Source organism: Gobius niger (genome assembly GCF_951799975.1).
Source record: "Gobius niger genome assembly, chromosome: 19".
NCBI classification, from domain to species: Eukaryota; Metazoa; Chordata; class Actinopteri; order Gobiiformes; family Gobiidae; genus Gobius; species Gobius niger.
The window spans coordinates 17,678,060-17,700,444 of NC_136870.1; the positions used below are offsets into that span (position 1 = coordinate 17,678,060).

The 22,385-nt window shown below is 40.8% G+C and overlaps 1 protein-coding gene across 2 annotated transcripts in view; it reads left to right on the forward strand.

The window, feature by feature from the left end:
- The window catches only part of wnk4a (WNK lysine deficient protein kinase 4a), a 56,592-nt gene that overhangs the window by 27,256 nt on the left and 6,951 nt on the right, over window positions 1-22,385 (forward strand). The window contains exons 5-15 of one of the 2 annotated variants that reach the window (XM_079577090.1): window positions 235-392; window positions 3,273-3,361; window positions 3,452-3,671; window positions 7,829-8,195; window positions 8,992-9,131; window positions 9,340-9,413; window positions 13,377-13,512; window positions 14,996-15,112; window positions 16,808-16,981; window positions 20,347-20,398; window positions 21,374-21,511. In XM_079577090.1, coding sequence (XP_079433216.1) covers window positions 235-392; window positions 3,273-3,361; window positions 3,452-3,671; window positions 7,829-8,195; window positions 8,992-9,131; window positions 9,340-9,413; window positions 13,377-13,512; window positions 14,996-15,112; window positions 16,808-16,981; window positions 20,347-20,398; window positions 21,374-21,511 — 1,665 coding nt within the window. The remainder of the gene's footprint in view (window positions 1-234; window positions 393-3,272; window positions 3,362-3,451; window positions 3,672-7,828; window positions 8,196-8,991; window positions 9,132-9,339; window positions 9,414-13,376; window positions 13,513-14,995; window positions 15,113-16,807; window positions 16,982-20,346; window positions 20,399-21,373; window positions 21,512-22,385) is intronic. The other variant, XM_079577091.1, reaches the window with a different exon arrangement.

The following is a 22,385-nucleotide window of genomic DNA, read 5'->3' on the forward strand; positions in this document are numbered from 1 at the left end:
ATAAACAATGAAATAATTTTCATCTGTTTTTGTTCATATCATATTGGTTGTACTCATAACAATTGTGATGTTGATTTATTCACAGTTGCATAAAGATTATGCATTCATTTTTGGATCTTGAGCTGACTGTCCAATCAAACCGTGCTCAGAGTCCAGATAGTACAATTCTTGACCAAGCCTTAGACTTAACTTATATTTGCACTCAATAGCAATAACGTTTGCTCTCCCATTTAGGAACCCCTGAATTCATGGCCCCCGAGATGTACGAGGAGAAGTATGATGAAGCTGTAGACGTTTATGCCTTGGGAATGTGCATCCTGGAAATGGCCACCTCCGAATACCCGTACTCCGAGTGCCAAAACGCGGCGCAGATCTACCGCAAAGTCACCAGTGTAAGTGGAGAAAAGCACCCAGCGCGTTGGGTAATGGTTAGCATCTGGAGCCGGATAGGAAGAGGAGTATCCAGTGCGTTTTTATGGATTTCCTCAAGCTTGCAAAACCCCTGCATGCGTTTGGAAAGAGGATCACTGTTGTCTAATAAAGGATTACAGTTGTCCATTACAAGCTCAGAGTGAATATCCGTGTTGTAAAAGAGCCAATCATGACGCAGATTCGCCCATGTTTGAGTTCTCCTTTGTAAGTCTAGCCATCTCGAGAGACTGAAGTAACTACTGGAGTCAACTAACACATGCAATTACGACTAAAAGCTTTTACATAACGCTTCAACATTAAATAGGCTGAAAATCAAGCCATTTTTGCTTTTAGCTTATCACTTCTGATGTGCAAATTGCCTTCTAAATTAACTAAATTATGGTAAAACTGGGTCTAAATCATGTCAGCCAGAACATCTTGAGTAAAAGCTATAAATATCGAGTTAGAAATGATAAAGTGTAAACTTGTAGAAGACCTGAAGACGCCAAAGTAAGACCAGTGGTTTGCATGTTACTGTTTGAGACTCTCTAGTTTAGATCATTACAGTAATTACATTTATGTTAGAACCATGTTCCACAGTAACACAGTTCTCTATTGTGTCTGTGGAGTGTACAGCAGCACAGACACAGGAGCTGCGTTCTCAATGAATTCGGCCAAATCCAATTTTCTCTTAGTATTTCCTGCAATGACGGATGCCCCTGATAACATCTGTGGTGTGGTATTGCCTCCCTTTGTCTTTTTAAAGTTGAAACAGACAGCTTTATTTTTTCCTATTTTTCACAATGTGCAATCCAGATATGAATTTAATTATCTTACCAGTATGGCCCACAAAGCGTCTCCTAAAGTGGCCAGTTTAATAATGCGAGTCTATCTGAACCTGTGATCTCTAAACAAAGCATAAATCAGTCATTGTGAACGGGGTTTATGAGGCAGTGTTAATGATGTTTAACTGCCTGAGTAAATAGCTGTAACATGGAGCATAAAAACGAGAGCCAAAACCCCACAATAATGTTATCAAATGTTTCTGTATGCGTAAGCTCCTCTAAAATGGAAATTGGGTTGGCCTTGTGTTGTCTTATGAAGACATTTGTACTAAAGTAAAGGTACAGACGCTTGAAAGTACTTGAAATAACTATTCTTGGCCACTCTGCTCATTTGTGCAGTAGCCATAGCCACTCCACACTATATTGGCAATGTCACACTTTTCCAGCCTCTGTCAGCTCCTGTTTGCTGCCTGTTCACTCCACACATGAGCAACAGCAGTCTTTGTGGATTTTAACTTGAGGCATATTTTCCAAAACATTAAAATCCTACATCGGCCCGCACTGACTCCCACTGTGGCGTCATCATGGCTTTGCTTGGCTCTGGCCGACACCTCCAAATGTGACAAGTCTCCAACACGGCTCTTATAAAGCTTATAAAGCTCTTTTTACAGCCACTTGTTTGTGAAAATGGTCTTTACGACGTGACCCGCGTGTTCCATAATCATAAATGGCCAATGGAATATGATTTAAAACCTCCTTTCTTCCAGTAACAATCTTTAATTGCCTGATTACTCAACCAAGAGTTAATTTCATTTTAAGCGGACAAGAACAAGCTTTGATCCATTCAAAGTAGGTCATTCCCAAACCCATATAAATTGACTTGGATGGGCATCTGGCACCAACTTTTTCAGCTAAAGATTACCACAGTTGGTCTTGAAGAAGGTAAATACAGTAGGCCTGATATACTAGCGTCCTATATAGTTAGGACTTACAACTAGTACATATTACAGTGGGGGGGAAATGTATGTGAACGCTTTGGAATTTCTCACATTTCTGCCTAAATTGGTCATAAAATGTGGTCTGATCTTCATCAAATTCATAAGAATGAGCTGCTTTCCTGTAGTTGCAGATAAGACGTGCACAACGATCAGGATGAATCTTGGACTATTCCCTTTTACAAAACTGTTGCAGTTCAGCGAGATTCCTAGTTTCACTTACTTATTCCTCCCTGTCCTGTGAATGTTTACATGTTATAGCCATTAAAGATATGATAACATGTAATTGTTTGGGTGGTATTAGTTTAAGCAGACACTGTTTGTTCATTCTTATGATTCTGATGAAGACCAGACAACATTTTATGAGCAATTTAGGCAGAAATGTGAGAAATTCCAAAGCGTGCACATACATTTTCCTCCCACTGTAAGTACGCATCAAGTCTATAATCAGTTTTGCCAGATAGAACTCACTATTTCCATCCCTAAGGCCTCTTCCAAAAAGCTGCCCATTTCAAAGTCATAATTTATGAATTCAGGCTTTTGAGCTTTTCAAATACTTCAATCTTTCTGGTGTCGAGAGCACATACATTTTTCAAACACAAACCAGTTACTTGGGAATCCACACCAAAAGTCTTTTAACCTTGCTCTCTTATCTCTGTTATTCCAGGAATGGGGCACTGCTGTAATCTATGCACATTTGTGATTACATGAGGAAAACCAAACTGCTCGTCTGAAAAACGTGTCGGAGCGTTTCTGATGTTATTCTGCTCTTTGTCGAAAATCCCTGGGTACAATCAGTGAGGCCTTTGTGTTTTTTTCCACTTTCCAGTCCGGTGTTGACATGATGGCAGTGGGTAATGTTATGCAGGCGAAGGCTTGCGTTAGCATTCAGTGGGCGGGGCTGCTTCTGTTACTGCTTCAAACTTAGGAAATGTGGGATAAACACAAATTACACACAATTATTTCACCTCATCAACCAACATCGGGGGCCGCCTGTTGCTCTAGTCCTGCCAGTTTCCAGGATTTGTATTTGTTAATCCTTGCAGTTGTTACAGTGCATTTTTATTTCTGTCTCTTGCAGGGTATTAAGCCTGACAGTTTCTACAAAGTGATCGTCCCAGAGCTGAAGGAAATCATTGAAGGCTGCATTCGAATGAACAAAGATGAAAGGTACAGCTATTGCCTCAAATAATAATACTGTGCATTGCCAAAATGTAACCTCACGTTTGCAGTTTACTAATTCCTGTCCCTGTTACTTAGGTACACCATTCCGGACCTGTTGGATCACCCGTTCTTCCAGGAGAACAACGGCGTCCATGTTGAGCTGGCCGAAGAGGACGACACGGTGAAGCCGGATCTCAAACTGTGGCTGCGAATGGACGACACGAAGAAACTCCACGGGAAGTACAAAGACAACAACGCCATCGAGTTTCTGTTCGAGCTGTACAAGGATGTGCCAGAGGAGGTGGCTCAGGAGATGGTAAGAGTCTGTCTGTACTAGCTGTTTAAGTTGCGCTTTTCTTGACCGCACAGTAATAACATGATAATAGGATGGAAATTGCATGGTTAATTGGGATAATGAGGGTTTCTTGTTATTCCCAAGAAAATGCTAACCATGTTACCTGGTAGTTTACAGTCTTTCTACTGGATTAAGATAAAGGTTATTCACATCACCATGACATAGATATGATGTGTGTCATGTAATAAACATAATTACTTTTAGATACTATGCTATTTCTATCCTACTAGCCTACCTTGCTACTGTACTGCAAAGTAAAGGACTGCCAAAATGTCATATAACTGCAAAAGAGCTACTGTAAATGTTGTTTTCAATCAAGTTGAATGTATTTGGCACATGAAAGAATAACATTTGAGACATTTAGTGTTGATGTTATCCGGCAAAATATCAAGTAATAGGCAAAACATGTTCTAGCTTTATCAAATAACATTGTTGCAAATTTGAAAATGTTATTTGCAACATTTAACAAAACAAGACTATCCACAGTGTTCAACAGGCAAGAACATAAAGTCTTGTCCGAGAAGCAAAAGCACTGAAGTACAAGTTTATTTATACATGATATACTTAAGCACGTTTAACAAGTGAAACCAAGTCTTAACTGTCCAGTTTTACCGCTTTCTCTGACCCAGTTTGCGATAGCCGTTAGGGAGGAAATAAGCTAATGGTCTACAGATTAACAGATAAAGGGAACTTCGGCTGCATGGTGTCCCAGACTTGATTTATGGTGATTGGGTGTAACATGTTCCCAAGAGACGGCTAATATTGATCTAGTCACGGTGACCCCTTTTAAGCTCATTATAGAAAAGCATAATTTCCAACGTCTTCTCGATACAGTATAGGACATTTGACAATCTACACTTGGGTACTTCTTAAAGCTAAGTTCTAAGTACTAAGTTACTTGTTTACCTTAATAAATCCTTTTCGTAGTCCCTCTGGGGGTAATACAAGTGTTAATGGGTTGATTAGGGGGTCTTTCATCTTCCCCTGGTGTCTCTGATCAGAAAACAACACTTGCAGCTTTCCTGCATTGGGTCGGAGTCACCAATACACACTAATTGATTCACGAAGAAGAAGCTAACAGGCTAACGGGCAAAGCTAACCACAGGCTAGCGCCACTTAAACAGTATTTACAGCCAAGTTTGAGTGAAAAAAGTTATATCCATTGTGTAATTGGATGTACAATATCCCTCTCTCCCTTTGTCTTTTCTATCAGCGTAGTATTTGCTCTGACGGACAATTAATGAGTAAAAAAACGCAAGTACTTAGTACTGTTTTAATTGGTGTGTTTTTGGAGGATTGTGTACTTAATCTATTTAGCTTGACTCCCTTTTTTCGATTTTTAAAACTATGACGTTTGTATGTATAATGTTTCTTTTTACTTTGGAAGTCATTTCTCACATTTCTCAAACTGTGCAAACGTGCCCCTGCATTATGATTCTGACTTTACCATGACCTCACTGAAAATGCATTGAAACATATGCACTGGAATACATAAAGTGGAGCGCACTATTAGGAACTATGTCAAGGGCAACCGTGTCTTTAATAATCAGTGGAACGAAAAATGACACCAGGAAGAAGCTTAGGTCATGTCTTTAATAATATAATGGCCTTCATGCGGCCTGTTTCATAAGTTGTGAAACAGGCCCCTATGTCCTCCAGCGCCTGCCCCGTAGAGGTCACTTTTAATGAAAACCCAAGACACTGTCCCTACCGGTTTTGCACTTTTGTGTTGGTTTTCATCACAATCAAATTTTGTATCGGCGCTGGGGACAGTTCGTTCCGGCCATGGGCTGTAATCGGACCAGGTGTTGAGAGGCAGCACGGACCCACTGCCGCACTTTTGGACCCTGTGCAGTAAATGGTTTTAGACAACAACACTTTAGAACCACTAAGACATCCTACAAACATTACCTAAATAAAATGTCTTCTAACCCCCTCCAGTTTGACTGTACTCTAAAAAAATCTAAAAGCTTATTGAAAAAACTAAATGAAAAAACAGGTGACAAAAAGAGATGAAAAAGTAGCAAAACGGTTACAAAAAAGCAACAAAAAAGTGATGATAAAGCATCAGTAGAGCGACAAAAGCGAGGCAAAACAGGCGACAAAAAAGTTATGAAAAAGCAACAAAACTGTGACAAATAATCAACAAAAAAAGTGACCAAACGGCAACATAAGCGTGACAAAAAAGCAATAAAAAATAAGACAGTTTATTTGGCTCTTAAATTTCTGGCCCATAGGCTGTAAGCTGCAGTCAAGAAGTTTTTAGATTTGGGTAATGCTGAACTGTAGAAAGTGAGCTCGGTAAAGGTTAAAGGGGCTAGATGCATTTTATACTCACTACTGCCACCTCAGGCCATACGTGTAACTGCACCTTCTATATTAAGCTTGTGCATGACGGCAAGTCGGACCCGAACTAACAACTTTTTGATTGACAGTGTAGGATTTTGAGGCAGTTGTGGTGAATAGGTCCGTGTAGGGGGAGAAGGAGGAGGAAAATACATAATTTTAAGCATGATCTGATCAGAAACTGAAATGTTTTGAGTCTCTACATTCATGGCATCACAGAGTAAAGACAACGGCCCGCTCGCCCTCTTGCGAATTCCTAAGGTAGTTTTTTTAATGTTAAAAAGGCCATATTTTTTTCTGAACAAGTGAAACAAGTTTGCTAATAACAGGGCTGGGGGACTGCACTGCTCTGCTCTATGTTGACAGCCTTTATTTACCAAACAAATAGCTCGGCGGCAAGACTTTTCATGCCGCTGAAAACAAACAGTGGAGGACACGTACGACCAGGTTTGTGCTTTGAAGTGTCAGTCGCGTTAACAGGCGCAAAATGCCGTCGATGTTTGTGCGCCCTCAGAGCAAAAGCTGACATCAAAGCTTGTTTATGTCACGACTGGGGAGCTCTGGTCGGTCAGTGGTGAGTGTCCACATATTGTACAGAAAATGGGCCGTGTCAAGGGGTGAGGAAGGAAGTAGTAGAATGATTTACTTTGTGAATATCTCTCTTGTTTGTATGATTTCCTTAAGGAAAATTCTGTTCTATTAATTTGTATTGTTATAGGGTCTTTAGCCGTCATCTATTCTGGGTTGCTTTTGTGTTGGACTGATAGTGCCTCCCACCTCAAGAGGCTTTTTCAGCAACTACTCATCTTCTAGCAGTAGGCTGAATACATATTGAATCTAGAAGAGAGGGGTTTACCTTGTCATTGGTTCCGCCCATCTTTATTGTTAAAAGCTTCTCTCCACATGTTCAACTATTTCAATACAAATCAGCACAAGAAACCCACAAACATAAAGCAAAACCCCGTGATGTGGAATCAGTGAGCCAAAGTTGAAGTACTAGGTATTAATTTGACAAAATATTACACAAAAGAGGGGTAAAATTGCAGTAGCACTTTACAATAACTACACATGTAGTTGTAAAGCATTTGTGTTAAGACTTTACCAAACTCTTTTCATGACCTTAATCATTCCTGACAAACTAAACACAGGGATCGTGCACAGGGTTACTATAGCAACAACACATACACCATCTGTTTTAGATGCTTATTTAAATGATAAATAAAAAAAATACCTCATAATTGCAGTATAAATGATGAATAAACTATTTGGCTTAACCTCTCAAACCAAGCACATTTTGTCCAGTTGGGCTTTACCCAAATCTAAAAGCTTCTTGAAAAAAAAGCGTCAATATACCAATGAAAACGCAACAAAGAAGCAACAAATAGCGACAAAAACGTGACAAAAATGTGGCGAAACCAAGACAAAAGAGTAACGACAAAAATTATGAAACCACTGCAAAACAACCTACGAAAACATGACAAAAAAGTGGCAAAGGCATGAGAAAGATGCTTAAAAAAAGGGACAAAAAGGTGATGACAAAAAAGCTAGGATCAGTTTTGTAGGTCTCAGCTTTCAAATTAGGCATTATACTGTTGCTCTCCAGTCCAGAAGTTTAAAGATGTGGATAAAGCAAAACTGGAGAAAAGGCACTCGGTAAAGGCGGGGGGGAAAGAGGTGAAAGTAATAGCAGTTTTCCATCTCACCTCTTTGTGTGGGACTTGTCAATGTCATCCAGCTTACCCTGACCGTTTATTGTGATGTTTTTGACACAGGTGGTGCTTGGTTTTGTGTGCGAGGCGGACTTCAAAATTGTGGCCAAGGCCATTCGGGACAGAGTAAACGCCATCAAACGCCAGAGAGAGAAGCTGAGACGTGTGGCCGAGGAGCGCAAGAGGAAACAAGAGCAGGAAGCCATCGAAGAGGAGCCAGAAATACCCCAATGTCTCTCACCTAAAGTCAATGGTGTCCCGGCAGCGGACTCCCCCCCTCCGCCCGTGCAGAGCCCCCCCGCCCCGGTCCAGTCCCCCGTCACCAGCTCGGCGGACTCGGGCGTGAGCTCCTCTTTCCCCCAAGAGCCGGAGGAGCCCGAGGCGGACCAGCACTTCCACATTCGGCACAACAGCCTGTCCTCCGCTAATTGTAAGAGGATAAGGAAGAAATGTCAGAGTTCACTCATGTTTTACAATGTCCCAAGGCAGGATTTTAGGGTTAGGACAAGTTCAAAGCTTTTAGAAAGAACGTTTTTTATGTAAACTTTCAGTCGTCTAGGAGTTTTCCCTTGGAGCAAAAGTTTTCAAAAGTAGTAAGCTCAAATATCAGAATAAAGCACAGACCAGCGCTGTTTACTACTGCTCAAAAACTCATGTGTAAATCAAGCAAGAAAAAAGGGAATATAATGACAATTTGTTATGTGTAATGTTACAAAATCAATAGTTGTCAAAGAGGAAAATAAAACATGCAATTAGTCTGTTCCAGGGGTAACACTAGGACTGAACTAGGATTTAAGTTTGCCTCAACCAGGACTAAACAATTATCAAAAAGTAGAATAAGACACATAATAAATTGTCTACAAACTAAACAATATGTTGACTTTAATGTTAGACTCTGGTGCCGGCTAAAGCTCTTTCGAAATGTTCTTGAATCCCATTTATAAACACCTAGTCTGGTCAATTTGTCCTACAGCCTAATAGCTTGTGTTGTATTGCTCCACAGACTGACATGCTTTGTTAACTTACAGTGCAATGTGATACTGTCAGATGTTAAATTATTTAGCCCTAACAATGAAAATAATTCATTATTGTCTGCGTCGTTACATAATAAGGTTCAGAAACAATACACATGCATTACAACAATGTGCTGTAGCTTAAAGTCATCATTAGCTGTATAGCGGAGCGCTAGTCACATGCTCAACTCTTTATGCTCTTTGTTTTTGCAGCTGACTGTGAGACGGACGGCTATCAGAGCTCCTCCGGGCTCCAGGACCCCCCGGAGGCCCCCCAGACCCCTCCCACGGCGCGCTCAAACCCACACGCGAACGCTAACGGACTGGCCATCCCGGCGCTGCGGTTCCCCTCGGTGAGTGGTGGCCCCGATACAGAACTTGTTATCAAAGGTGTCAAAGACGGGACGACCACACGTAATCAAATCAAACTGAGATGATGAGACCGGTTTTCATATGAAAGCCTCAGAAAAACAAATCCCAATAGGTTCCATGTAACTTTTATTCAGTACAGCTTCAGCTCATGAGAAAAATGATTAATGCTTTGGGCTTTTGTTTTTCCAGAGCATCGCTGTATCCAACAACACTGAACACGGCAACTCTGGTCCCTCAAGCGGCCTCAACTCCCCTGTCGACAGGTAAAGCCTATTCAGCAGGAATTCACTATTGCTTAAAGGCATGGCTTCAAAAGTCACATCTCTACACAGCAAAAAGCACATTCAGTGATAATAAAGTGAATTCAGTGGATTTATCTTGAGTAGTTTTGACTAAGTTTAGGATTTATTTTTTACCTTTTGTTGGCACATACACAGGGAATAGTTTAAAAAGGCTAAAGTCATTTGCTGTTAACCTCTTAACCCCCACTTTAACCGAGTGCATTTTCTCCAGTTCGGCTTTACCCAAATCTAAAAGCTTCTCAGCTGGAGACCAACAGTGTGACGCCTGATTTGAAAGCGAAGACCTACATTTTTGTCATGTGTTTGTTGGTTTTTCATTCATTTTTTGTTGCTTTTTCACATTTCTTTGTCTTTTTTTGGTGGATTTTTTGTTGCTTTGTCATCTTTTTTTATTCATTTCTTTGTCATGTTTTCGTCATAGTTTTGTCACTTTTTTTTTGTTTCGTTTTTGTCACATTTTTGTGCCTTTCTTCTTTTTTTATTGCTTTGTTGTGTTTTCGTCTCTTTTGTCCCTTTTTCATCACATTTTTGTTCCGTTTTCATCCTCGTTTTCATCGCTATTTTCTTGCTTTTAGATTTGGACATGGCTATTAGTGCTTTCCTCTTTTTTTTTTTTTTTTCTTTTTTGTAGTGCAGCCATATCTTTGCCTATATAACTGCACATCTGTGGTCCAGTGTGGGGCAGCATGATGTTTTCACTGCCTTGGACCCATGCCGTTACAGTGTGATGCTCGGGAGGCCCCGCTCACTGTAGGTGGGATAAGTGTTTGAGTGGGCTGACTTTATTCACCGCGTGTTTGAGCCCCGAATAGCACCAGGAAATAGACGACGGTTTATTTTGTGTTTGCCGGAGTTTATCATCTGGAACACATCAGGCATTGAGAATGAGATGACACATTTACTCTAGCAGTGGAATTAGATGTGTTTTGTCCTTCAGTGTATTGTAAAAGCATTGTAATTATAAAGACTTTTTATCGATGTGATTATGACAGTAAAGCTCCGATTTGCTCCATGAACGTTGTGAAATGTACTTATAATCTCATTCCTGTGAAGAATTGGGATATTTGAAATATGTTAGGAAAATTAGGAAAGAGTTTGGACCACAGCTAACAGTTTAAAGCGATATTTCAGGATTTTTGACATAGCCTCATTTCCTTGTTCCGAGTTTTCCCAGAGTGTTGTTGATTTCTGGAGATGTTTTTTTAGTTTTATTTATGCATTTATCTTTATATTTCAAGAGTTTAGTGATGCTAGGCTAGTGCAAATCTATGGTAGCTAGTAGCCTGCATTAAAAACAGTCTGACCCACTGCACAGTGCACCTGAGGCAAATCACTTACAACACCAGACCACTGATATAAATGTCTGTGTCGATAGAATAGTTATAACCATTTAGCATTTAAAATAACTTATATTTGAGCAGCATCAGCTTTGTGGTTGTAAGCTAAGCAGCGGCGGAGTGATCTGCTTGAAAATAGTCCCTCAAAATGCGGTAATTCATGTGATGCAGGTCAGTTATATTTCAAAAAATATTCTATCAACACAGACATTTATATCGGTAGTCTGGTGTTATAAGTGATTTGCCTCAGGTGCTCTGTGGAGTGGGTCAGACTGTTTTTAATGCAGGCTAGCTGATACCATAGAGATGCTCTAGCCTAGCACTAGCCTAGCACCACTAAACTCTTTAAGGACTGCATGAATTTAAAAAAAACTATACATCTCCAGAAATCAACAACACGACTAGGAAATGAGGCCCTATGTCAAAAATGCTGAAATATCCCTTTAAACGCGCCCTCTCTTTTATTGTTCAGCTGCAGGGCCTTTAATGACTTGCAGCCTGTATATACTGTAGTGAATTTTCCCAGCTAATAGACTCGTTACATGTGAAAACGTGTGTTAAAAATTGACAGAGCCTTAAATGGGTCAAATCACAAGACTACTATGCTCTGTCTGACCTGTATTCCCATGCAAATACAATGTTTATATTTAGTTTGCCCGTGCATTACAAAAATAGCTCCGAATGGCCGAAATTATTTGGCATTGAACTGGCATTCACGCTGAAATTACTGAGAAGATTGGAGGTGTTTAGCGTCCCCACAAAAGCCGTCGTATTTAAGGCGCAGCTTATGAGCGAATCAAGTGAATACAAAACATGTTCTTAGCCTGGGCTCTAGGTAAAGCCGCGTATTTCTGGGTCAGCCAACAAAAGCATCGTTGAGTAGACTGTCCATCTACTGTGCGTGTCTCTATTTCCAAGTAGCACCGCGACCAAGAGAAACTCGCTGAACTGAGGTTACCCACTGCTGGTTTTTAAATAGAGGGGTCTGGGTGCTGCCAGAAGTGGGCCCTAATAAATGCTTGTTGCCACTGTAGAGGCTGGATACAAGTAATCACTGCGGTCCAAAAAGCCCTGGAGGCGCAATTAGCACAATCAATGCTTTTCATGAACTAGATAGAAAATATTGCAAATGTTCTCCAATTCTGTGAAAAGCATTCGACCTCCACTTTTTAACATTACACTGAATAATAACGTTTGAAATACTTGGTTGATAAGCTTGGGAGTGATGGAGGTGGGAAATACAGATACACTTTTCACATTTAAAAGAAATTAATAACAAGGACCTCAATCATTGGTCCTGCACATTATATTGCCAAATTATCGTCATTATCGTCATATTTCACACGATTTGATTAACCGCTTAACCCCCACTTGAACCGAGCACATTTTCTCCAGTTTGGCTTTACCCAAATGTGCTGCCCTGAGAGGCCGTAAGTGCCACTGCAGGCGTCATAGCATGTTGCGTTATTTTTTTTACTCATTAATTGTCCGTGAGAGTAAATAACAGTCAACAGAAAAGAAAAAGGGAGAGAGGGATATTGTACATCCAATTACACAATGGAGATATTTTTTTTCACTCAAACTTGGCTGTAAATACTGTTTAAGTGGTGCTAGCCCGCAGTTAGCTTTGCCCGTTAGCCTGTTAGCTTATTCGTCGTGATTCTATTAGTGTGTATTGGGGCCTCCGACCTGTAGGTAGTGAAGTTGCAATTGTGGTTTTCTGGCCAGAGACACCAGGGGGAGATGAAAGACCCCCCAATCATCCCATTAACACTTGTATTACTCCCAGAGGGACAACGAAAAGGATTTATTAAGGTAAACAAGTTACTTAGCACTGCTTTAAAATAACGACAAAGATGAAACGAAAACAAGGATGAAAAACCAACAAACAAAAGCAATGAAATGTGACAAAAACACGGCAACAACACGAGGAAAAAGCCCCATTTAGATGAGTTACGTAGGTCTTTCAAATGAGGAGTTACACTGGCCTATAGGCTGTGTCCTTATGGATTTGGGTAAAGCTGAACTGGAGATAATGCACTCGGTTAAGAGGTTAAAAGACAAATTTCTTATGACTTTTGCTTAAATTTGTTGGAGAATAAATACTGTGTCGTAATGTTTCAGTAAAATATCAGTCAAGACTATGGTGGCCTGCCATAGTTAACTTATCCACATGTTTCACTCCTCTTTACCTCTTAAGTGGCCATATTAGATCATCTTGCCACAGTCATAAGTTAATGCACTCTTCTTTATGCTGTTCCAAGTGGAGAACAATGTACCCAATCAATTCCGCATGTACTTTACTCTGTTGAACATGGCAGTTGGTTTGCTGATTGGAAAAGGCTAAAAGGGAAAATGTAGTTTCTCTGACTTTTGATTGCAATTTCCACCTCTGGAAGTCTTCACACTTTGTCAACACACAGCACAGCGTTTATTATTGTTTGCCAGACTCAAATAATCACTCTTGACGGCTGTGGGCTTTTTTGACAAACGACCTCTGACACGAAAGAATTGCTTCGGTGGTTTCTGTGGACACTTTTTTGTACAAACCGGTAGCCCGTATAATATGCTCTGAATGTGTTTGCAGCTATGGCTCCGACGTGATGTCAGGTCTGAGCGATGGATACGAGGGTCTGACGGAGAAGAATGAGAAACCTGCTGTCAGACGCACCGCCGCCAAACTGTTCAGGAGACGAGCACGGTCACGACTCCGCATCACCGGGGTACGACCACTTATCGCTTTTTATCAGGGGCAGGTTTATTTGAATTTGAATAGATTTAAGAGATTGTATTGACTGTAAAGGTAAACTTGCAAGAACACATTGTCTGCCCCAGACACTGCCTTACTTTTTATACACTGTAGTTCTACTTCTCTTCAGTTGCTGTCTATTCTACCACATGTACTATACATCCATACAGAAAAACATGTAAATAACGGCAGAGAAATCAATGAAGAAAGGAGAAGTTCAAGCTACGGTACAGGCCTGCACTGAACAATATATAGAAATCAAGCCCATTCAGCTTCAGTAGGGATGCACCGATCCCATACTGATATCGGATATTGGAGCAGATACCAGAAAAAACACGATATCGGGTATTGGCTACAGATATCCAATTCTGAACGAACACCATTTTTGGCTCCCACCGCTTTAAAAACACAGCTTTCACCGACTAAATCTAAGTGAAAATGAGCTGTACCTCATTTAGAAGGGCAGAGTCAGATTCAGGTGCTGAGTTGGTTTTAACCTCCACAAATGCATTTTTTATCGCCTCTGCATTTTGCGGCTAGTAACAGCATGCTCAAGCTAGCAGCAACATGCTAATGCTAACGTCAACTAATCAAGGCTGGGACAGAAACTGTGATTGGATCACCTAAAGTTTGTATTTTAGTTTATGAAATACTGTTAAAGGATAAGTGATCTAACATATATATCGATTTATGTGAGTTGTTCATATTAATGTAACCTAAATAGCCGGTTACATATTTAGTGTAGAAAAATCCAGTTACTATAACATTTTGTTTGCAAGAAAAAAAAAGACACTTTATTGATCTCAGCCTGGAGAAAAGAGGACCAATTTTTCACTCACAGCAGCAACTACTTTTAAGAAAGTCGTCTTGGTATTGGTTAATATCGGATATCGGCAGATGCTCAAACAAACCCCTATCTCTCTAAGCTTCAGCTACTTTACTTTACTATTATAGGAAAGCTCAGCTCCACGGATCTAAGATTTTAAAAAAAATCTTTACTGTATGGAGTTGTTTTGTATGGGGGCTTTGTGTGGAAGCTTTCACAAAGTCTCATGTCGACATCACAAAGGATGTTTTTATGGCAGCCACAAACAAAATAAATCAAGGGCCTTTCAAATTAGCAGAAGTGTTTTATTTACGATGGTTATTGACGATTGCAGCTCTGCATCAGTTAGGCAACACTGCCCTGCTCTTGACAACCGTATAACATTTCTCTGCTGATAGGGACGCATTGTGGTCTCTTAATTGGGTGTGTTTGCTCTGGGACAAACAAGTGTCAACTGCATTCAGTACCATCTCAGAAAATACTGAGCATTGCTTGCACTTTCCTAACTAAAATCCATAGAAAATTTGTGTTAATCCAATTCAGAAACAGATAAAATAGGATGAATAGATTTCTCCGTGTTTCGTGGTGATAAACAGGCTGGTGTCTTAACATTGATGTTTGCTGTCTGCAGCTCTCAGATAAAGTGGACCGAGTGGTGGAGTGTCAGCTCCAGACGCACAACGACAAAATGGTCACGTTCAAATTCGACCTGGACGGAGACAGCCCTGAGGACATCGCTGCTGTCATGGTGAGACGGAATTAAAGTTTATCTGAGTAAAGCTCTGAGCCTGGAAGGGCTGCCAACATGTCCAAAGATCACGAGCATCCAACACACTTTCATATGTTAGGCTACTCTTTACCCAATCTTTATTTGCAACTTTTTTTGTCTATGTTACAACTCTAGGTATAATTATAGTTGTATAGAGCCCAGGAATGATATCCAATTCTTGTTTTGTAGTTGTAAGCCTTTAAAGAATTTAATCATCAATTAATCAATTAATTCATCGACATTTTCTGATGCTGTGGTGCAGCGGTGGCCAAACCTTTTTCCCCAGAGGAGCAAAAGAGCTCAGTATTTCTGCGTAACAGGTCAATCGAAATAATGTTTTACATATGAATACTATCTATCTATCTATCTATCTATCTATCTATCTATCTATCTATCTATCTATCTATCTATCTATCTATCTATCTATCTATCTATCTATCTATCTATCTATCTATCTATCTATCTATTGTACAAAATGTTTGCACACTTTCAATGTGTGTGTAATGAGATCCGTTACTGTATGTGTAATATTGCATTCAATATTTGCTCTGGTACAACATTTGCTTCAGTGGCATCAGGCATTAATGATAATGTCAGCTGAGCTCAGTGTCTGGTGAATGCTTCTCATTGACCTTGACTTGATCAGTTCTGGCTCATATGCTAGATTTATGCAAAGCTTCAAAAATATAGTGTTTTGTACCATGTTGAGATATGGAATGCATATTATAACGTCACTTAATAAGAGAGCAAATGATTCCTTATAATACACTTACTGTAAGACATAAGTGTCATAAGGCTCGATTGTAAGCATTAACAAGGACATATTCTGGATTTGCTCACAATTGCGAGATAGGATCAGTGTCTTGGCAGAGGTCCACATCTCCTAAGAACGTTTTGTTCTGCAGTTTTGTGTTCTCTGTACCTCCAGTACTTTGATGCACTTTATTTGCCTGCTGTGTGTCTTATAAACCTGTCTGGGCCTTTTGCACAGTACAGTGTATTGCATTTACCGGGAAGTGGGTTGCATGACGCAGGTAAAGCTTCTCTCTCCCAAGGCTTTTAACGCTCATTACAGCGCCGGTCTATGTACCCACGAGAGTACGAGGACGACGTGATGAAGCACTTTTTGTTCCCTCTCTGTGCTGTTTTCCCCTCACTCAAGCACACTGCTCTTTTGTTTACAAAGTCTTGGCACAGCGGGACGCGCGGGCATCCAAGCCATTGCCGCTGTTTGTTCAATGTGAAGCATTTACTGAGGTTAATTATGGCACGCTGACAGAAGAACGTTACCACGCCCCAAACACAACTCACAGGCAATGGATATGCAAAGTCATTATGTAAAAGATCTTGCAATTTGCCTCAAGATGTCACAAGGCAGTGAACTTGTTGTACTCGGGGCAGACATAAAAGATCAAATCAATTTGTCTGGATGATGGTTTGCTGTGGAACAATTTCTGATACAAGACATACAAGTATTAGATATAGTGTGTTTCCTTAGGGTGATCTGATTTCCTATACCAGCTCATTATAAAAGCATTTGAGCGAAAAGGTTTAACTTAATAAATCTCGAACTGGAGTAATGAACATGTAGCGCATATCGTGTATTGGTAATTGTAAATGATTGACCTATTGTTGCTTTGTGATTGATCTGGACACCTGCTGTATGTTTTCCAGGTCCACAATGAGTTCATCCTGCCGTCTGAGAAGGAGGGCTTTATCTACCGAATGGGGGACATCATCAAACGGGCCGAAGCTCTCATGGCCAAAGAGCAGCCGGTGCATCCGAGTGGACTCATACTTCCGCAGCCTGGTTTCCACAATGGGGTCAACTCTCTGTCCGCCTCTCAGGTCAGCCGGATGGACATAACTACTGTTTATTAGTTTTGAGATACCTACCATATCGTTGACAAGCATATTCAGTATGTTTTCAGTGAAAGAAAGTGCTGCGGAGACTCAAGTTTAGACATTCCAAGTCCTGAGATTACCTCACCTGGGTGGAATAAAGTTTACATTCTTTATTGTAGACATAATACTGTAGCCGTGCTAGCTCGAATACAAATGGTAGTTGTTGTAGTATGCGGTGATACCTGGGTATAGATAACAGAATGTGTATTGTATTGGGTTGTGTTGTGAAGCTAGTACCAGTCCCAAGCCTGGATAGATACAGACGGCATCTCTGGAATCACCCATATATGGTCATGTTTGAGAACAAGGGGGAAAACAATTTGGAGAAAAATCTACACTCTAATTATTCAAAATCTACTTTAACAAACGCTGAATTATTGATATAGTTTTCTACACAGTAAAGATACAAAGACATGGGGAGGAGCAAAGTGGCAACAGCCCATAAATACATAAAAAACGGAGAATGCAAACACGATGCTACATGTTAGTGTCGTGCTAATGCAAACACCAGTTGGCGCTAGCTACGACTGCCGTTTTTCGCTTCTACTGAACAATCTGCTGTGAAAAAATATCCATATGGACTCAATTTAGACTTGACTTTATTTATCTGTGATCAATAAGTTCATGTTCCACTGGAAAATGGCTAAAAATATTTTTTGGTTTTGAAGATTCTTTTTTTTTCCCTTGGCGAAGCCACGCCCCCTTCTATGACGCGATGCCGTCTGTATCTATAATCAGACTGGTCAAGAAGGGCATCTGCCATTACGCACATATGAGGGGGGAAAAAAAACATTTTTTGGGAAAACCACTGAATAAAAGGAAGCAGTTGCTGTGATGACACAAATGAAAGATTCAATAACACGCTTGACTTTCAGTACTTCTTGCTCTTATGCTAGCGCCTGTTTAGTTTCACCACAGGAAGTAACATCCTCCAACCTGTATTTTATGACACCGCTGGTTGTCACGACGATCAACTATAGTGACTCTGGCCAGGCTTACTTAATGCAGACCAATAAATATGACGCATGCAGAGGGACGCCTTGTAATGCGTTCTCCACAGGAAATAAAACTGAGCTAAAGCGTTTTGTTCGCGGTCCACTGTGTCTCCGGGGACTTGGCTCCAAACACAGAAGGTTAAGTGTTCTCATTGCCCTTCACAGTTTGTGCCTATACACAGAAAAGGGATATTACGGACACCGCTCATGTAACAAAACTCTGTGTGTTGCAAAAACTTTATTTGTCCCCGCAAGAATTTTAATCACTAAAACATCTCCAGTATTTTCGTTATTAAGTTTCCAAGGACCATCTGTTATGATAGTCAATTTGTTAATATGACATTTCCTGGACATTTCCTGGACATGAGCAAGATTGTTTTTGCAATGATCTAGTGCAATGGTTCCCAACGGCGCGGCGTACTCTTTGGGCTTTTCATTCATTCCCCACTACTTTGGGGGTCAGGACAATCATTTAGAAAGTGACTCAGATTTATGAGAAACAAAGCCAAGGCTACGACTCGAAGTAGAGATTTGTTTGCCCCCTCTTGTGAGAGTAACTTAGAGGGCCTGATCGTGTGTTTCTAAACGCAGACAGTAGACCAGATATTTGCAATGACAGGGGAACTATGTGGAATCTTCAGCTTCAGACCTGGCGCAGTAAGTAGGCCGGACAGGGACTGAACAGACATTAATGGCGATGTTTCGAAAACTCCTTCACCTAATGTTTCCGCATACAGACCATACCAGACTGGACTATTTTCCGCTACTATGTGTTGCGAGGATGCAGGGGATGCATGTGCTAGTATTTTGATCACATTTCTGTGGCGTGGAGTTTGGCACATTCTTTAAAGAAGTACTCAGTAATTCTTGCCCCTAGTGGCCATAAGCGCAATTGCAGGTGTCATAGCAAGTTTTTGAGCTTATTAATTGTCTGTGAGAGAGCTGACAGAAAAGACAAAGGGAGAGAGGAATATTGTACATACAATTACACAATGGAAATACTTGTTTTCACTCAAACTTGGCTGTAAATACTGTTTAAAGTGGCGCTAGCCCGCAGTTAGCTTTGCCCGTTAGCCTGTTAGCTTCTTCTTTGTGATTCTATTAGTGTGTATTGGTTGCTCCGGTCCAGTGGCAGTCAAGTTGCAATTGTGGTTTTCTGGCCAGAGACACCAGGGAGAGATGAAAGACCCTCCAATCATCCCATTGACACTTGTATTACTACAGAAAGGATTTATTAAAGTAAACAAGTTACTTAGTGTTGCTTTAATACTGGCACTTAAGTGTGACCCATTGATATGTTCTCTGTCTCCCTTGGGACATGGACAGTGTTCCACTTTCTAAATTGTTTGTAGTTTTTCCTACCTTAATAAGATACGCGCAATGTGAATGTGAGAGGAGTGCGATGATGAAGCAGCGAGAGCTTGTTGTGGTCAGTGCTGCTTGTAGCACACTTTTTTTTCTCTCTCTAAGCAACACCCTCAGGCTACTGGTGAAAGCATTGGTGCCCAGCTGTTTGTATGCAAGATACCAACCTCGTCTTGAGCACTGCTGTTGTTGCGCCAGGCGAAAGATCGTGCCTAGAAAGTATGAAATGTTTGCTTAAGTCAGAAAACAGAATAATTTGTTGTTCAGGAAAGCACAAGAGACAGAGGCAGACGCAATATAATCTCTTTTCCCAATGGGCCACCTTTATCAGCACATAAAGATATTTCCGACCTCCTGGGCTCGACTAAATTACTCCAAACCAGAGCCGACGAGCCCCCTTGGCTTCTGTCCAGCACGTGATTAAAACGAGTCACGGACCACGTTTCCCATGATCCTCTGTGGCAGCTCTCTCAGGCTGTTTGCACTGTCCAGGCCATAAAGACCGTTTGTTTAGTTAAGGCAGGAGGAAGCCTAAAATATATCCTTGCCTTAGACTGTGGCTGTTGTGTAGTTAGAATACTGCATTTCAACAGTGAAGACAATATAAGTAGTTTTGAAAGCCATATTTTAAATCTTCAGTTCATGTGTGGTAATGGCCCTGGCTTGTTTACTCGAAGGACATTTAATTTATCCCAACAATAATTATCCCACACACAAAATATGTTCCCATGAAAGAAATGCCTTCCCATGCATTACGAAATGTCTGTGCCATTGTTGCTTGAGGGCACAGCAGCAATAAATCAAAACAAATATCAACTTTCTTTTTTTGATGCTGTCTTTCAATCACATTTAATCATCCAAAGAAATTGCTGATGAATAGATTACACAGAGGTCTTCAGAGGCACATGGGACTAATGAATTATGTTGTGTTTTTTGTGTGTTTTGCAGCCGAACCTGCACAGCCACAGCATTTCTCGAACACACTCCTCCTCGCTGCCTGGTAAGTGTCTCGTGTCAATGAACTGTCATCCAAATGATAGGACTTCTTCTCATTTCCCTAATGTAGTTATGAGTAAGTATCTCCAGGGTTTTTATGTAAATTCACAACTTTAATGAAACCTTTAATGCAAATTGGTAGCACACATTGTAATAAGATGGTATCTAAAAGTGTAATACAATGACTACTATTTAACACATAACAAATATATATATATATTAAGTTGGATTCAAACTGGCATTAAATTTAAATTAAATTATGACATTGTCCTAAAACTTTTACTGTACAAGTTCATCAAAAATAACAAAATGATTGCCTAAAACATTATCAGTTGCAGTTTTGGCTGAAATTTACCATATATATTTTGCCAAAAAGTTTTGTCCAATGTTTGCAAACCTTAAAGGGACTATACAGAGTTAAAATTAAGTATTTTCCTCCCCCTACATGTTCCAACAATGTCCTAATGTGTAGAATGAGCCCAGACGTTCACCACAACTGCCTCTAAAGTCCTGCACTGTCACTCAAAAAGGTGTTAATTCGAGACCGAAGTGCCATCATGCACAGTTTCGTAGGTCTTAGCTTTCAATTGAGGAGTTACACTGGCCTTTAACCGGTAAGCTCCACTCAAGAAGCTTTCAGATTTGGTTAAAGCTGGTTTAAGAGGTTAAAAAGCATTAAATTTGACTTGCTTCGGCCTGTATAAACCCTGTAATTTTCTATTTATTGCATATAGCCCATACATTGTCCCTTCATACCCTGTTGCCTTCCTGCTGCGAAACACTGATCCTACACTGATACATTTGAATCCCTCTAAAAATATCCTCCTAAGACCCTGGAGATACAGTTACAGAATGTAGTTCATGATCCTTTCTTCCGGCCAACATCAGCTTGACTAACAAAGCTTAGTTTTTTTCCTCTGTGCATGTGTAGTTTTAAACTTAGGAGTTTGTTGCCTGCCCTGATGCATGTGTCTTTTAGATTTTAGTGCGGCTAACGACAACCAAAGCACAGGGGCACATGACTCACCCCTTTGCCTGAACGGAGAGACTTCGAGTGCAGACATTGCTCCACCTGCGCGGCCCCTCATACGCTCACAGTCTTTCCACAACACTCCAGGTAAAATCCCCGGTGAAAAGACGCCGCCACTGTTCACTGTTTTTGCGCATTTGGCTACGTAAATGAAGCCTGGCCACCACTCAGGCGCCCTCCTATCCTCTCTGCGTTATTGTTAAATTTTTGTGTGGCGCCACTTGACATCTCTGCCCGTCAATGCCTTCATCTGTGCCTGCCCCGTCGCCGGGCCTCTCGGGTAATTACCTCACCTGAAGGCTGCTTTCTAGTTTTTTTTTTCTTTTTTCGAGGGAGTTGTGAATGCTTTCGCTGTAAAAGAGGAGCTTTTCTGTAGCACGCTGCTCGGCTCGGGAACATCTGTTTACCAGCGCAAAGTCCTGCCCGATTTCCAAGAAAACCTCCTCTGCATTTAAAGAGTCTCGCTGGAGGGGAGGCATCTGAAGTCGATTAGGGACCACATGATGGGCAGAGCAGGCGAAAATGGCACCCGAGTTGGAGAGTTTTTGGTATTTAGAATAGGAAACGAGATATGATGTGGATATTTTATAATGTTCTTCCAATGCCTGTATTTCCCAACCCAACCACTAGACCACCCTAAGAGCATTGTATCAAGAAAGTAGAAATAAAAACATGTTGCAAGTAAAGATAATGTATTCAAAAACGCATTCTGCTCAGTTTATTGTAACTTTTTACCACCACTTCTTCATATCCTGTCGCTCTCCTTCACATGTTTGCCTCGTGGCTTTCGCAATGCCTCCTGGCCACCTGCCGCCACTATCCGGCCTGGCCTCACTTGTGTTTCCATCATAGTGGAAAAAAGAACATTGACTTCATCAGCAACAGGAGGTGTGGTTTCGAACTGTGCCTCCATTGTTGCAGTAAATGTCAAATTAGTGGCTACAGCATCCCCAAACTAATC